The 17784-nt window shown below is 43.2% G+C and overlaps 1 protein-coding gene across 2 annotated transcripts in view; it reads right to left on the bottom strand.

The window, feature by feature from the left end:
* Positions 1-17784, bottom strand: part of SLC9A2 (solute carrier family 9 member A2) — a 31599-nt gene that overhangs the window by 13425 nt on the left and 390 nt on the right. Inside the window, exons 1-5 of one of the 2 annotated variants that reach the window (XM_046940985.1) lie at positions 14821-17771; positions 12041-12504; positions 7082-7332; positions 1410-1627; positions 331-533 (exon numbers count right to left, since the gene is read on the bottom strand). In XM_046940985.1, coding sequence (XP_046796941.1) covers positions 331-533; positions 1410-1627; positions 7082-7332; positions 12041-12388 — 1020 coding nt within the window. In that variant the 5' untranslated portion in view covers positions 12389-12504; positions 14821-17771. Of the gene's footprint in view, positions 1-330; positions 534-1409; positions 1628-7081; positions 7333-12040; positions 12505-14820; positions 17772-17784 lie in introns of those variants that run through there. The other variant, NM_001285935.3, reaches the window with a different exon arrangement.

The raw sequence follows: 17784 nt of genomic DNA, 5'->3' as shown, positions 1-17784 counted from the left end.
CCTAGTAAACACACAACTTAAATATTCTAACAAGGAATTAGTACTGGGGCTTTACCCAGATTATCTTCAATCTCTACTCCAACCTCATTGGGTCCTAAATGCCTAATACTACTTAAATATTCACCTAAGTACTTAATATCTGACATAGTTTTGCTATCTGTCTGCTGACTGCATAGCTTTTTTTTTTTTTTAAGCATGACCATGGAGCAATACAGAAGTATGTTACTTCAAGTACATTCCTTCCAGTAATTTAGGACATCTATTTTTCTACCCACATCTTATTTACACCTTGCCTGAGAAAGAAAAGGTCCAGAAGAAAAAAGGCATTACCTGAATAAAAACGGTAAAAAATATCACCACGATAACAGCAGTGATGAACAATTTCTTCCTGGGGAACACAGAAGGAGGAAGCAGAAATACAAGTGAAAAGCAAATAGCTCCTCGGAGGCCACCATAGGCAATAATAAATTGGTCCTTAAAAGTGAGAGGAATTGTCCGGAACACATTAATGATCTGAGTCAGAACAAAAACACCTGAGGAAAAAAAAAAGGAAATACAAGAAAGAGAAAAAGGAAATCAAAATCACATTGAAATCCCCCACAATGCCAGTACTTGTTCTAAAACACCTGTACTTGCTTCTTACTTGCATGTTATTGAATGAATAAAATGTTACATAGCAGCTTGAATTTAAAATTCTTCTCAATCATATTTAATGACCTCAGGCCAGCGGGATTTAGGACCTGAAGCACCTAACTGATACCCATGAGACAGCCATTTCTAATGCTCTAGTAATTCTTGTTTCAGCATGGATCAGAATCCTAAACTACTTTTTTTAATGGGACTTAAGGTACATTAGAACACTTTGGCTTGCCGCCTCTAACAATCTGTGCTTCAAACTCTGCAAAATCCTACTCAGCCACTTAATTTTATTTCCATAGGCAGGAAAGATGAAGGACTGGGGATGGAGCAAGAAGACATCAGTGCATGGTGGTGTACCAAAGGCACAGGTTACAGAGATGCAGCAGGCTGGAGAAAGGCATAAGGGCAGGGCATAAGGGAGCAAGCCTAGGGGCCAGGAGTTGAGGGGCAGTCAGGGTATTTTTCAGCATAAGGGTTGTGCAGAATAGCATATCCTTTTAAGAAGAAAAGTGTTTGTTTGTAAAGAAATGAGTAATTAGATACATTCACTTAGACAAACAAACTTGGCTGCCTCTGCCTTCAGATGGGCAGGATCAAGACCAAAATGATTTCTGGATTTCATTTTGGGGCAAGATGGAAGCCAACCCTGAGATCTGGGATATGTTACAAATAAGATAATAGGGTTCTCTAAATATTGTCATTTTCTGTTGGAAGAAAGGTAGGAAGTATCACTTGTAAATAACATGACAAATGGTCTGAGACTTGCTTACCCAGTGCCCTCCAGATTAAACAGAACAGGAGAGTGAAGCTAACAAAGGCCCAGTTCCACTCATGGTTCTTTCCAACTGTAGACACTCCCATGAAAATGAAGATCAGGGTCTCACTGACACTGCTCAACATCTTCATGAAATATTTTATTGTTGTATAGGATTTTTGGGAAACATTTTCCTCCACATATTTATTCATGGTCATGGCACAAGCTGTAATCCTGAAAGGGAAACACAATCCTTTGTTTCATTGGCTTTTCACTTTTCCATAGTCCTTTTTAAGACACAAAGTATGACTTACTCCATCACCAACGAATCTCAAAGTTATAGGCTTAGTGAACATGCTGTTCTGGGCATGTGATTTTTTCTTTTTTCCCATAGTAGGAAGTTTTCTGAGAACACGTAAGTGTATGGAGAGCTCTGTCACCTAAATCCACATGCGATGTTCAGGGGTCACTCAAAATACACACTTTGAGAAAGGCAGAGCTGAGGAGAGCCAGCGCAGCCCCAGAGAACAGGGATTGCTGCTCCTATTGCTGCTGAAGGACATCAGAAAAACATTATTCAGATACTAACAGACAAGATGGCAACCCTAAGCCCTGGGCAGGACCTCACTCCCTTCCCATCAGTAGCTGGCCCACCAAACCATTCCCCCCCCGATGGCAATGACAGCAGCTAGCTCCTTTTTACAGGCAAGCAGCGAGGCCTCAGAGGAGAAAAACACAACCTGCTGTTGAGTATTTAAAGCACACAGAAATGAATGAAATGGATATCTCAGCTGATAAGAACAGATAGGGATTACTATGCCTATATGCCCATTCTCTAGGCCTATGTTAGTAAGCACTAACATAGTGGAAAGGCTTCCTGGAAAGGAAGGCTGAGAAGAGCTCAGAATAAGCCTACTGACTGGAATAAACATATAGATTCTTTCTTCTAAAGGAAAGGATTAAAAATGACCTGATAGAAGCATTTCAATATCTAAAGGGGAGCTATAAGAAAGAAGGGGACAAACTCTTTGGTAGGGTCTGTGGTGATAGGTTGAGGGGAAATGGTTTCTAACTAAAAGTGGGGAGATTTAGATTGGATATAAGAAAAAAAGTATTTTAAAGTGAGGGTGGTGAGGCACTGGCACAGGTTGCCCAGGGAGGTGGTGGATGCCCCATCCCTGGAGACACTCAAGGTCAGGCTGGATGGGGCTCTGAGTGACCTGATCAAGCTGTAGGTGTCCCTGTTCATCACAAGAGAATTGGATTAGGTGAACTTTAGAGGTCCGTTCCACCTTCCAATGATTCTATGAAAAACCTTTTTGCAAAGTGGAAAGAGGAATCTCAAAATGAGCAGTAGCTCCAAAAGGATCTCAGGATAGATTCCACCATAGGTCCCAAATATATATATGCCCATACATCTCAGGAAGAAAGTGGGAGAGGACCTTTGCTATGCATGGATTTTGTCCTGACATGTAGTGATGATCCAGCCAGGACATATACCCAAGCCTGGGAGCTGGTAAATATTCTTGGGTTCTTCAGTTCAGCAACTTCTAAAGTATATATGAAGAAGGGTATCAGATCTCCTTATCATTTTAACCCTCCAGAACTCATATCTTCATTGGCAAATGAGCTCTTGTCAAGCCAGAGACTGCACTGATAGAGCTACAAATGTGTCAGGTTATGTCAGGGCCCCTGATAGCCCTCCTGTGAAGGCACAACTTAACTGCACAGGTGTAACAAGTCCTGGCTACCTTCAAGCAACTGCACATACAGTACAGACAGCACTGGGGCAAGTGCAGGGGCAGCAAAGGCAATCTAGCAAGAAAGCAACGGGCAGGCTGCAAAACAGCCCCTTCCAGACACACAGTTGTTTCAGGGTCTCAAAGCTGCAGCTCACTGTCCAAAGCATTACGGCTGTTGGGTCTGCATCAAAAACAAAACACAACACTCAGTACGATTTATTACCCTCTTAAAATAAATAGTTTTCACGATTACATCCATTTAGGAAAGCCCTGCAGCATGGGGAGTGGGGACGGAAGCTCCAAACACAGTTTGTTTTTGGATTCTGAGGTAATGGAGACACTGAAATAGATGTCTGATAAGAATCTGTCACCAGATTAATCTGGATCTTTACAAGCTGTAACCTAAAACACCTACCATGTTTAACTACAAGAATTTAAAGGGACTACACTCTTACATATAGAATATCCTTTTCAGTCACATTTTGCATTTATCCAATTAGTGTTGACAGCTGAGATGATTCACCAGTGTAACAAATAGCACTGTACATTCTTTGTATTATTAAGTATGATTAAGTACTAATAAGTACTATTCCACAGCTAATCACTGTTCACTTCTAGCTTTGATTTATGTGACCTCAGGTGGTTGCCTTTATCAAGAAATGGAGGGAAAAACAGTAACTGCAATTAACTTGCAGCCTTCTGAGTCTCTGAAGAGCTCTCCTGCACAAACAGTAGAGTTTCTGTCAGGAGTGCAATAAAGTATGCCCCTGCGTTCAATCCTCAAGTTTCCTTGACCTACTAACTTTACAGTAGTTTCAATGTTTTTCCTTTCAGCCTGCTAAATCACTGTTGCAAAGAAAAAAAAAAAAACCACCAAAAAAAAGAACAAAAAAAGAAGCATATTAATAGCCCTGCCGCTTCACTGCCTTCATAACAAATTAGTAAGCGACGAATACGGCATTATAATTAGAAATGGGAACCAGGCAGATAAAGTTCAGATTTACATCTGTAGTTTTCACACCCCGATCCTGATGCCAGCCTGGCTCTAATTACAGGAGGACCTCCCTTCTCTGCTGCAGAGCACTTTCTCACGGCAGCTGGTGAGGACTGAGTCAGGCCTGGAGATATTTTGGCTGAGTGACCCTGTGCATGGGCTACACACGGTGCTTCAGGGATCATCTGTCCCCAGAGTGAGTACGCAGACTTATCAGAGGAACAAGAGAGCAACCCTCATTCCCCTCTGCTCCTTTTTGCCAATGAATTCCTGCTTGCACAGAAAAGAGGCACTCTGTGCATGTGTCTTTTATATGCTATAAAACACTACGTGTTCCTGCTCACGTTTTCTGCCTGAAGTGTGGCACAGCGTGTACGTGCAAGGCCTTGCACTGAGTCCTTAATAATCTGGGTACGAAGGAAGAGGGTATCAGAAGTTCAGCACGTGGGGTATGGGTGAAAGGAGGGAAACTGGGCATTTCTTTCCTATAGGATGAGCTAAAGATGACCACAGAATGCTGGAACAAGCCAGGCTGCAAGGGGCACCTCAAGGTCATTTGGCCCAGGCTGACTCTGAGACCAGAACTGAGTGATTGGGATTAGGACACTCACCGCAGAGCATCTCACAGGGCTCAGCACCACGCTGCACTCCAACACAGGGCAGAGTACTTTCCAGAGCTCAAAGCCTAACTAAATGCAAAGAGCACAGGGTACAGAATCAAAGAATCATTAAGGCTAGAGAAGATCACTAAGATCATTTAGTCCAGCTGTCAGCCGATCCCCACCATGCCCACTAACCATGTCCCTCAGTGCCACATTCACACAGTTGGTTCTTCAACACCTCCAGGGACAGTGACTCCATCACCTCCCTGGGCAGCCTGTTTTAGAGCCTCACCACTCTTTCAGAGAAGTAGTTTTTCCTAATATCCAGCCTGAGCCTCCCCTGGCTCAACTTGAGGCCATCACCTCTTGTCCTATCACTGTTACCACAGAGAAGAGGTCGACCCCCACCTCACTACAACCTCCTCTCAGGTAGCTGTAGAGAGCAATATGGTCTCCCCTGAGCCTCCTCTTCTCCAGACTGAACAATACCAGTTCCCTCCAAGGTGATGTGGGGGCTTTACTCCAAGGTGATATGGGGGTTATGGGAGCTGCTGGTGCTCAGAAGCACTGCAGGGAGGGGGCTATGCTGTATGTCCCATGGTAGCAGAGCATCTACACCTCTGCAGAAGTCCTTTCCTCCTTCCCACCACTGCCACCGAGGTATTCAGCTCCCTCAGCTGTTCTGAAGTCCACTTACAGTCAAAACATACATAGGATATTCTAACGATAATTCATTTTCTGTAGTAAACTCATTTTCTGGATGAAAAAAAAAAAAACAAAAAACAAAAAACCTGGAGGCTTCCTATGCTGTTTTGCACCCATTCAAGGGCTGCCATTACAAACAGAAATGAATAGCTCACTGGTGCCACATGAAGCAATGGTGTGCTGGTTCCCACTGCGCCCTTCCCATTTTATCCCGGATGCAGAATGTCCAGTTTGGTATTTTCCTGCATGCTGATACAACTTTTTCCATGCACGGTTTAGCCACACATCTTTGGCTTTGAAGCCCTTTGAGTATTTGATCATAGGATGTCAAGAACATTTGACTTAAGAAGTGGAGGAAACTAGAAACCACACAAATGCTATGAATAGAAGGTGGGGAAAGAGATGGCTCATTTATGAACTCGGTCAAAGTGGATGCATATGTTGCTTTATTTAGACTCATATCAGAGAAAGAAACCCATGCAATCTTTAGCTCTTTACTTACATTAAAGTACTGACCCCTGTGGTTTCATAGCATATTTCTTTTTTTATCAGCTGTGAGTTTCCCTGTGAATTGTTTCCCAGACCAAGAAAACCTTATACTGTCAGGACTATGATATCAAACCTATCTTCACATTCTTACAGGATAATTATCGAATGAGGAATTATCAAGTTTTACTAACACTCAGTAGTAACATATAGGCTTTCAAATATCTACGTTTCTTATGCCCGAATAACTCACATTTGCCACTAGAACAACACGAAGTCATTAAAGAAGGTCAGCCTTTTAAAAATATTACTTGGAACCTGAGAAAACCATTTAAGCATATCAAGTTTCATAAAGGCTCTTTCTAAAGACGAAGCTGTTAGAGTATAAACAGCATCAAGAGAGAGGCTGTGCTTTCTCTTTATTGAAGCCCAGGAGGGAAAGCCCACAGAGGGAAAATATTTTTATCTGTTAGCAGTGGGAAGAATAATATTATTTTGTACATAACAATGTATTCAGAGAGCACTGTAACACACAGGCACATGTATCAAGTTATTAAACTGAAGGTTTCTATCATCGTAGGACTAGATTCTGCAAATCTTACTGTATTTGTAATGCAGCAGGAGTTTGCCTGGATGATACATGCATTGTCTCCAATGAATGGCATTTGCTGGCTGCTCACATGACTACATGAAGATGCAGTTTCACAATACCTTGGCATCGGCAGTGAAGCCAGCTCATGAGGTTTGCAGCTACCACTGCCACTCCCTGCCTGCCATGGCTGCCCCCACATCATTGTGCGCCACCCCTGGGCCATGCCTGTGTGACCAGTGGCAGGGTCTCATGAGGACACGGGTCACCCAAGTGATCTGGGGCAAAAATAACCCCACCAAAAATACTAGGGATTATTTTTAATTTGGAACGTTTCAAAGATATGGTTTATGGTGCAATGCCACAGGCAGTTTTAGTGACACAGCTGGTGTGGTGGCAAGCTGAGACAATGGGGTGGGAGCAGAATGGGAGAAGCCACAAATCCTCAAGCCAGCTTCACTGCCATGCACAGTGCACTGAGGCCATATGGCGGGGTTTGCAAAATCTGGTCCTCTCTGCAGTTCCCATTCTTATTTGGATGCTATTATGACTGAAGTTTGGGGTACTTACGCCATGATGCCCGAGAGATGAAACATTTCAGCTGTTATGTATGACAAGTAACTGTACAGGAAGACAAAGAGTGGCTCAATCACTCGGATTTTATGGGTGAAACGGGTGGTAAAGGCTGCTACAAATCCCAAAAGGATTCCAATCAGTACTCCACCGATCCCCACTATAAAGAAGTTAGCAATCCCAGCGAATATGTCAATAACCTGAATTGTGCGCATCTGGCAGAAAGACTTGAACAAATTGTACAGGACCTATGAGAAAAAGAAAGCACATTATGTTTCTGAATTCTTCTTAATTGCCCTTTGTGTCATTGTGTTTCTCTGCTTCATGGTTGGACTTTGTATTTCTCTGTCTACCTCGAACCTACTTTTGAGAAACACTGAACTGCAGCCACCTCAGAGATTACAAGAAATACGGCATCCATGAAGTGGCCTTTCTCTGATATACCAACCATTTGGAATCCAATAGTTAAAGGACTTTCCAAACTTTCAACTATCTAGAGATTTGGATTTAATTCCCATAGAACACCTGTGTATCTGCCCAGTTTCATTTTCAAAATTCTTACAACTGCCCTCCTAAACAAATGAGGTGAATGGGATTATAACATCTTCTTGGCCAGATCTCCTTTTCTGTCTATACATAAAACAATAATATGAAGTTCACGTTTCTCTAATCAGTAGTTATTACTAAAAACAACGGAATCAGTCACTCTTAAAAGAAATCTTAAATGGTTTTCACAGTTGCAGATTTATTTGGAAGATTCAAACATTGCCCAATGTTACATGTGTGCTTCCAGCCTTGTGATATCACGATGGCTACATGATCCCCATGTACAGGCCAAAGTTTGGTCCTATTCCTAGCACAGAGCACACCTAAGCCAGAAGTAGAAACTGGGGTCACAGTCTTAGCCACCACGTTCATAACAAACGCCAGCTTGGGCAGCTTACAGGAGTTAAATCTCTGCTTTCTTTATGGACTTCTTAGCGAATCAAATAGGCTTCTCTATCAGAAATACTATTTGAAAGAACAATCTTTTATCAGTACTTGCATTGTGCCTACATTGTAGGTATTTGAATACTGGGAGGGATTTGTCACCATTGCAGACTTGCTCTCTCTTACATGACAGAAAGTTAGCTTTATAGCTCTTCTTAGCCAAAATGTGAGAAGTCTTACATAGGTAAAAGTCCTCACTAAAGAGTAATTGAAGACATGGGTGACTAAGGGTCCTTTGAGCTAAGTGAAAGGAAAGAACTGAAAAAGAAAAGAAACATTCCAGTACAAGCATGAAAAAAACACAAGGTTAAATCAAACGTAGCAGGGTCACCAGCATTTTCTGATTTCCATTTCAGAGCAACAAGCAGGGGAAGAGCAGGAGCATGAACTGCTTGCTTCATAAGCGTGATGCCCTCAGGATGAGTCCACCTGGGAGAAGTGTCATTTTTCACCTGGGCAAACCCATTCACCTTGCTGCTGCTACGCAGACTCGCAGCATTTTTTGCCCTGTTCCTCGACATTATGTCCCGTGCAGGACAGGAAAGTAATGTCATATGCTCCACTGGTTTTCAATCTGTTTTGATTTCTAGACCTTATGAATTTGCACGGAGAGAAGCATACCAGAATTAAGCCTCCTGACAAGGTGTGCCTTTGTTTTTCATTTTGCAAAGACCCTTCATTCCACAGATTCACAGGGCTCCCTGAATCACAGGCTGAAAAAAAAAAAATTACTGCTGTTTTGTGTCAAGAAAGGAGAGAAGTCTCCCTGAGTCACCTCTTGGCACTTGCAATTGCCCATGTTGCACTATTCTTCAAGACACCTATAGAATCTCATTTACCTCAGTATGGATTGTGGAACATGAGTCAAACAGCCTTGTTTTACATTTTCAGAAGTAACGATATGAGTGTATATACATATTTATATACACGTTTGGCAAGTATCTGAAGAAAGGTCACTGACACCTGCTTGTAAAGCATATAATTTTGACCTACTCAAGCAACAGCCTTTCTATAGCATCACCTCATCTCCACTGCAAAGTACTCAACCTGCAAACAGAATGGAGCCTGTTTCCAGCATAGACATAAATCTAGAGTCTACTGCCACAACTTATTTGAAAGAAGAAATGCACTGTTCATGGTTGAAAACCATGCCATGCTGGAAGCAGTAGCTAGGACTATGGAATGTCAAGAAAATGATTTTAATCTCCTTCTTATTGTTCTTTATTTGCACTACTGTACGTGAGATCACAATCAGGTTCCATTCCCTTTTACTGCACAGTTAGTTCAGATTTACAGCTCTCATTAAGTTTTCAGGTGAGTTAAACAACAGCAACACCAGCCACATTTTGCAATGCACTTGGCATGCAAATTGTTTTTATTCAAGTTCAAGATTTACTCAACATCCTTTAGCTGAACTCGCTGAAGGTTACACCAAGGAGTCATCAGTCACTAATGGTTCTAATTGTGTCTCAGAGTATATATGCTCCTCCTAGACACTAATTACTTATTTTCATCAGTTTTCAGTTATCAGTTCTTAATTCTGAAATTACTCGAAAGCACTCTAAAATAATGTTTTTGGTAGAGGTAGAATGCAGAGCACTGCTGTAATGTTTTTTTCGTACAGGAATAATATTATCGTAAGAAACTGGCTCCTTTTGTGTGATTCTTAAGCCCAGAATTGGAATTTGAACCTCTAAAACTCAGCTACAACTGTGATTTTGCCATTTAATATCCTCACAGTAGCTGTCACAGAACTGGTAAGGCACCAAACCAAACAAGAAGCAATACAACTGACTGGCAAATACTGTCCTCAACTAAATTCAAGCTTCAAGATTTCACCAGTGGGATCATCCAAATTGTGAAACCAGTTAGGCATGAAAGCCATATGAGAAGCACAGCAGAGCTGAGATTCCTGAGAATGCACACCCCGCTTTATAGCTAAAATGAAGGTGGGGTAGCAAGTTGCCTAAAAAGGGAAAGCACAGATGACACTGCTTTCCTACAAAAGGGTTTTATTAGCAGCAGCCCAGCAGTGCGAGCAGGTTAGCAGGAAAAAGGGCTTAAAGCATTTAGGAAGCACGTTTACTGGAGTCATGCTGTGCAGCACTGCCCATGGCCAGCCTGACCTCAACACCCCTCCTGCCCCATCCCGCATCCCACCACAGGCATCTGCAGCAAGGACTGTTCCAGCAGCACCGCCGTGGTGTGGGAGCAAGGCCCACCCAGGGCACTCCAGAGCAGCCTCATGAGATGGCCTGAGTCACATTTTCAGTTTAAGCACGATTGCAGGTGTGCAAAATCATAACAAGGAGCCATTAGCAGATTAGTGCTTAGCATGTGGAAACCACCTGGTCTGTTGCCAGGAACCACCTCTAAGCAATAGCTGGGAAGTAAAACCAAACAGACTCTAAATCCGTTTCACTCCCCATGAATAGAAGTATGGCCAGTGCACCTGCTGGGTTGGCCCTACGGGCTTCCGAGAGTACCTCTCCCTATGGTGGGGCACTTGGGCAGGCACTTCGTGAGAAAGGACTCTGAAGAAGGCAACAGTTACGCCTACAGGAAAGCCACAAATCACTCCCATGCCAATCCCTAAGAAAAAGGTGCCTTGAAGTAACCCGCCATTGGGCACTGGAATGGACACACACTTCCACCATCAAGATGAAGTGTTTTGCTAGCAAAACTTGCTAGATTAAGTGCTGCTCCAGTAGAAAGGTAGTTGATTTTGCAATTGGAATAAACAATTTTGGAAGGAAAAATAAAAAAATAAAATGCTTATATTAACACTAAAGTAGCCCTTTTTTCCCCTCGAAGAATAATATGAAAAGTATTCCCTTGCACGTGTGCTCATTAAGAATGAATAGAGACAGACACAGCCATGGCTGAACTGTTTGAAACTCAGAATTTACACTCACTGTTTTCCCCAACTGTCTTAGGTGCTAGTTTAGCAGTAAAAGGCAGATGCATTTGTAAGCTGATGAGGACAGCTAGGCTTTAAGGCAAGGCCGTATGAGGGAATGCAACACAGAGTCTGGTAAAGCACAAAGCCTACGTGTGTAGAACAGTACGCCTCAGGGCACACAAGAAATTATCAGTACCAAGGCTCAGATTAAAAGCTTGAGATACACAGATGTTAAGCAGGTGAGGGAACGTCCCAGAAAGGAGGAAAACTGAAGGAGAATGTTGTATGGAGTGGGACAGTCAATAAGAAGCCAGTGACAGAGACAGGGAAGGTGAGGACCCAATTCATCAATCTTCGTGATCCTTCTGTCATATGAAAAAAATGGACTTCCATGGCTCATAAAGCAGAAAGCATGCCATGACATAGTTAACATGGGCAGGATTGCAAGTAAGGTACAGATAAATGGGAGTAATGTTCCAGACACAGTGTCATCAGGTACAAACAAGGGGCACTGGGAGTATTAATGGAATTTACAGATTTCTGTCCTCAGGTCAGCACCACAAACCTGGTGCAGCTAGTTAATGATTAGAAACTGCTACCTCCAGGTGTCTGTCCTGGCTCATCTGTAGCCTGGGAGAATATAAGGGTGGGCTCTGTGCAGTCTGAGCCATGCCCATGGTAGGTAAATGACTCACCCATTCTCCCTGAGAACACGCAGAACACCTCACAGTGGCCCTTTTGCCTGCCCATCCAATTACACCTCTGCAGGTAAGGCCAAGCCTCCAGTTAAAGATTACGGAAGTGATAGAATTCAAAGATACAAAAACTAAAGAGGTCAGGTAGTAAAATCACTTGAGCAAATATGCTACCATTACCCGTTGCTGTAGCTAGACTACTGTAGTTCCTAAATCTAAAGTTCAGAGAATTACGTAAATGCGTTAGCACTTACTGACTTCCCTCTTTTAGCAAACTGCAATAACCACATACGTTCAAACACACAACACTGTGGCATGCAAGCAATCATTTATCATTTTAATCAACTAATCATTTATCAGGTAACTTACCACAGTTATAGCATCATTCAGCAACGATTCTCCAAACACCAGGATGTAGAGCTGCTCATTGACATGGATATTTTCAAACACAGCCAGCACTGCCACAGGATCCACAGCTGAAATGAGGCTGCCAAAGAGCAAATTCTGCAGCAAGGTGATATCAGTCAAACCAAATGCACTGATTTGGCAAATTCCAAAAAGTGAAATCCCAATGCCAATGGCATTCCAGAGCGTGCCCACCACGGCATACCAGAATATAGTACCAAAGTTCTCAAAGAAAAGACGAGTTGGCATGAAATATCCAGCGTCGAGTACAATTGGTGGTAGAAGATACAAGAAAAACACATCGCTGTTCATTACAGGTGGGGACTTCTCCTCTGCTCCAAAAATAATCCCACCAAGAAGCAATCCAACCAGAATAAGGAGACAGCTTTCAGGTACTATTGAGGGCAACTTGTGATAGAGATGGAAGCCTTCAAAGGAAATTCAAACACAAGAAAATGAAAAAGTTATTTGCAAAGAATCCGAACAACTTCTCCACATTGTGTTATCTTAGTCTCTGTAGTAAACAAACAGCAACTGCAGGGCAGTTTCATTTTCATTGACAAGACTGAAACGGACCACCATCACAGGTCAATGTAAACTTGTCATCTAGCATAGTTAATTCAGTTAATTTGATGGAGAGGCAATTTAATAGCTAGTTTCCTGCTAATAGCTAGGCTAGCTAGAGCAACTGGTGCTCTGTTTGTGAAACTATGTGGGTTTTATTTGTTGTTTTTTTCAAGTTCTTTATTTGCTGCTTTGTTTCTGTTGTGGTTGTTAGTAACTTAGAATCCTACAGGAACACATTCCAAACACTTCTTCTAAAGGGCAAGTGACACCTAGGCAGAGAAAAAAAATCAGGATAACTACTCCTTCCTCTATGCACAGCTTCACAAAGGTACTTATGAAACAAACACATTCGTTTTATTTTTAGGCTTCTTTCAGAGTCTGAAAACCAGGGGCACTTGCACATGATCTGCACCCACTCAGCCAAGGCACTTCCTCAGTGACCACGAGGAAGCATCATCAGCTACATTACTCTTTAACAGTGCCTCCAAATCGGTTTCACAACAACAGAAAGAAATATGTTTTCCATGAAGGGACAATAAATTGCAGCTTGTATTATTATACTAATCCTTCCCTATTATATGAATTACAGTAGTGCCAAGAGTCTGTCACAAAAATCTGTGCAGAGGGCTAAAAGAAAGAAAGAAAAGGCTCTGGATGAAGACTTAATGGTTGAGTGTTCCACTGCCTACTAAAATTCTCAAAGCCATGCAGTTTTGATTTAAAGATTCCAATTACTTTTAGAAGTTGATTATTGTAGGGGTGACTCTCAGTAACGAATGGCAGATGTTTGAAAGGAACTTACTTCGGCCCATCTAATGGAATGGTCAACCCTATGCACGAAGGTCACATTCCAGGTCGTGGCGATACCAATCTTTTCCAGGCTCCTCCTTATCTATATTTGGCCCATATAATTATATAGAAAACTATCCACACCCACAAGATCCTACAATTCCCGCCTAAGTAAAAAGCATTTAAATTATTTTAAATGAGAGCTGCGTGGAAACACTGGGTGTGGTAATAACGGGCGTCTATTTCAGTACAACTATTTCAGTAAGATTCACACCTGTAGTCGAAACAGTTAAACTTCTGCAAACCTGGAACACTTCACATCCAGGTTCCCAGTCTGAGGCTTCTGTATGTTGTAGCACTTATTCTGTTAATTCCCCGTTCATCACTGATTTTTTTTCCAGGTAAAAGAAAGCCTGACTTCATAATTACGGAAAACAAATGGTTAAGCAAGACTAAGGGGGAAGTTGTTCTAATCTACACAGTTTTACTTATGCATTCAATAACTATTAAAGCTGTTCTTAAAAATAAGCAGCTCAAGCCTCCTTTCTTTCTCCCTTCTGGATGAACAGAGCGTTTTTTAATATGTGGGAACAGCCTTGTTACGCGTTAGGATTGCTAAATTCACTATCATTCTTTGAAACAGGAATCACTAGAATCCAGTCTGCTGTATGAGCAGAGCAGGTAATGACCCTGGGAAGATAAGAATTGCCTCTTGTACACTTGCCTCTTCACCTTTCAGACACTTCCACTTGAACATCTATTATGGTCTGTCTTCATTTCTGCAGTGGCAGGATGCCATAATTTCTGACATTGTTATTAAGTAGATTCTCCTGAGCAAGTAGTTTTTGCTAGAAGATTTAAAAGCCCTTGGAAAGTATCTTAAAACATTTTCGCAATAAAAATTGAGAACAAGAGAATTTATACAAATGCAGCTTTTAATGAGAAAAAAAAAACAAAAAAACACCAAAAAAAAAAAAAAAAGCTTCCAAGCAGGTCTAATGCAAAAGCAATGAAATGTCTATTATGAACATAAAATAAAAATCTTTTTTCTTGTTTTTTTTTTTTCCTTTACAAGTCACTCTTCAGAAAGTTCATACCTTCTCAGAGCAATTGGTACTCTACCTCGTTCTTGAAAGGCTCGCACATGCAGCACATGAATGACCTTTGGCTGAACCCAAGACCGTAGCTACTTTCTCCTCTTCTGACCCTGTTCTTGGACTCCTGACTATGCACTGGAAGCATGGATGATGTTTACCCTCAGGCCACTGGGCATTGCCTAATGTGCAAGTTCAATATTCTTCAAGCCGAAGGACCTTAGAGTCCTGGTTTCCTATTCTTGGGTGAAGTCCAATGCTTTCTGATGCTGACAATGCCACTGAGACATGTACCTTCAATTACGTGTGAGTGGTCCAACTCTCAGGGTTCAGGTGCTGAACGGTTTTATTCAGGAGAACCTTTTATTCAGGAGAGAAGTGCTGGAAGGACATCATAGAATGGTTTGGGTTGGAAGGGACCGTAAAGCCATCCCAGCCCCAACCCCTGCCATGAGCAGGGCTTCCCCCCACCAGCTCAGGCTGCCCAGGGCCCCATCCAACCTGGCCTTGAGCGCCTCCAGGGATGGGGCATCAGGTCAGTTCTGAGAGGCAGCACTTCTAATTGTGCTTGTGATTAAGCATATGAGTAATGACAATCTGGGTGAGTTAGACGTTTTCTAAGTTTAGGGGCATAGGAGTTCAGCAAGACGGGGCAGTAAGCAGACCAGTCTCACTGCCTAGAGATTACAGCATGTTTGGGGTGCACTGGATTCCACCTAACGCACTGGTGAGCTCATCAGCATGTTAGTGACATACCTCATGTGTGGTATCACCACACAAGATAAGTAACTAGAGGTAGACAGAAATTAGCGATTCTGCTCAAGGCAATTTCTTAGATTTCAAAAGGTGATCTTGCTCTCTGCTGGAATATAAATCCAATTTCTATGTACTTCACCAAAATGCTTAGGTTCTCCCTGACAACTTCAAGTTTTCCTTTCTTATGCTGTCCTTTGTGCTTTTGATAATCCTAGTCTATAGTCAGGGGATCTGCGAAGCCTTTCAGTTAGATATCCCCTGTGACAATAAGCATATCTTCAAATGCTTCCACTTCAATCGAACTGCACTTCTGCAAAAACATGCTCATTCAGAAAGGCAGTTAGCAGGTGTTGGGATACAGTTCTTTGGGATCCTGAGGATGTGGTGAGAACTGTTTTAAACGTGACCTTATGTTCCGCGCTCCCGGCAGCTGAGCAGAACTCAGGGCTCTGTTCATAAAGGTTTGCAGTTTAGCAGTGCTGTAAGTAAGCACCTTGTGCCCAGCCCCAGAAAGGAATGCACGATGCCAGATTAAGCACCCAAGTTTCCTGGGCAGTGCGCACGCCTTGAGGTGGCACGACATAGGCAGGATGCCTGCACTGCCTGGAAGAAATGTGGGGAGAGGGATGTCCCGGAGAGCTGCCTTACAGAAGGGGCTCAACACTCCTCTCCATCCCTTTGAACTGAGGCAAACCACCCTGTCCTACAGACTTAGGCTTGGGAGTGATGAGATCTTGCGCTGGGCAGGTGCGCGCAATGCAGTCGCTGGATAAGGAGTGCAGCAGGAGCCTGGGAGCCAGAACTGGATGTTCCTAATTCCAGCCCCACAGCCGGGGCCCTGAAGGTAGGCGTGGTGGAGCTGGTGCGGCCACACCTGGGACCTGGCCCTGGTTGGTTGCAGCATGCTGCTAACAGCAGGGACAGTGCCCTACATCTGCCACATCAGCCTTCGTTTGGTGTAGCTAAAGGGATTTGACAAATATAGGCATTTCTCCTCATTTACACTCCTAGCTTATCCATTGCTCTGCAGCCCGCTAGGGAAGTCAAAGTAGCCAGTTCTCATTTTCTTACTTTTTAGATGCCTGTACACTAGAAAAATGCCATGACAGTTATAACGTATACAGTCCTGCAGAATCTATCTATTACTGTGTATGTATGTGCTGACATGTTTCAGATGGATTCCCTATAATTGTTAATGAAGCAAATGGAGTGTTAGTTGATTCAACAGTTCTTGCTGTATCTAGGCTCAGAAGCCAGAGGAAATCTGCAGCGCTCAACTGGCTGAGTTCTTTCCCAAATCCCTTATGTTCTGGCTATGACGGTTCATGATTTATCTGAGTGCATCACTCTGGAACTACATCCTGATTCTGCAAACACCTACATTCATCCTCAAGGCTAAGTATGCAACTTAACGCATTCAGATGTGCAACCTGAATGGCTGGCTGCAAGATAAAGGTATTTCTGCAGAAAGCAATGAAGCTACAGCGAGGTAGTGGGGTGGAGGATCAGCTCAATGCTGACTGTGGCTGGAGGTGAGCAGCAACGTTCATTTTTGCAGAAACTCAACAACCTGACATGTAATGTGTAAATAACGTCACCCTGTTTAAATGTCAAAGGCAGCAACGTCAAAGTTTTATCGAGCTGTTCTGTCAAAGAATGAACAGCTTTGATTGGAATCACAGAATCATAGGATAACCGGAGTTGGAAGGGACCAACAAGGAGCATCGAGTCCAACTCCTGGCTGCACACAGGACCACCCAAATCTGTGCCACAAAGTCAGATTTCCCATTTAAACAAAGGATGTACAGACCTTTCTATTTGGTTTCCACAGCTCTATCCCTGCCATTATCTTTTAGTTGACACAGAGTCCATCATGTACAGTTTTACTGACTCTAAAATAGGTCTCTAGCATGCATTTTCCTGACATCTTTAGATGACTGCTGTACTCGTTTATTCGGTCTGGGGTACAGAAAGCTCATTAGACACACGGTCCATAAACCACACAGAACAGTGAAACTATGCAATACAAATAATTTCCACATGAGGGAATAAGCGGCCTTTCTCACTCATTCAGTGCTGCACTTTCTATCTTTCTCGGGACACGAGTGAATGGTGAAATGGGGAAAGTGCAACGAGGAGTCTTCCTCATAAATATTTGCTCTCCATCGATCTGTTGTTCTGTTATGAAACTGTCATTATAGCCGGTGTTATTTTAAGAGGAAGAAAACAGCGCTCCGATGGCCGCAGAGCCATCAAGGAACACCCTGCCGTGCCCGGCTGAACTCTCGGCTTTCCAATCCTACCAGCCCGTGCTTTAGCGGGCTGCAGGTAACCGCTGCTCACCTGCACCTTCCCACCCCAGACCCTCCGAACGAGCCCGTCCCGGGGCATGACGCTGAGAAGGGGCATCGCCGACCCCGGGAGCCCCGCCCCGCGTCCCCCGCCCGGTGCTTCGCTCCCCTCGCCGGGCACCCGCGGCGGACCCGGGCTGCCGGGGCACGG

Source organism: Gallus gallus, chromosome 1 (assembly GCF_016699485.2).
Source record: "Gallus gallus isolate bGalGal1 chromosome 1, bGalGal1.mat.broiler.GRCg7b, whole genome shotgun sequence".
In the NCBI taxonomy this organism is placed as follows: Eukaryota; Metazoa; Chordata; class Aves; order Galliformes; family Phasianidae; genus Gallus; species Gallus gallus.
The sequence above is the reverse complement of the archived record's forward strand: the minus strand, read 5'-3'. Positions and strand labels throughout refer to the sequence as shown.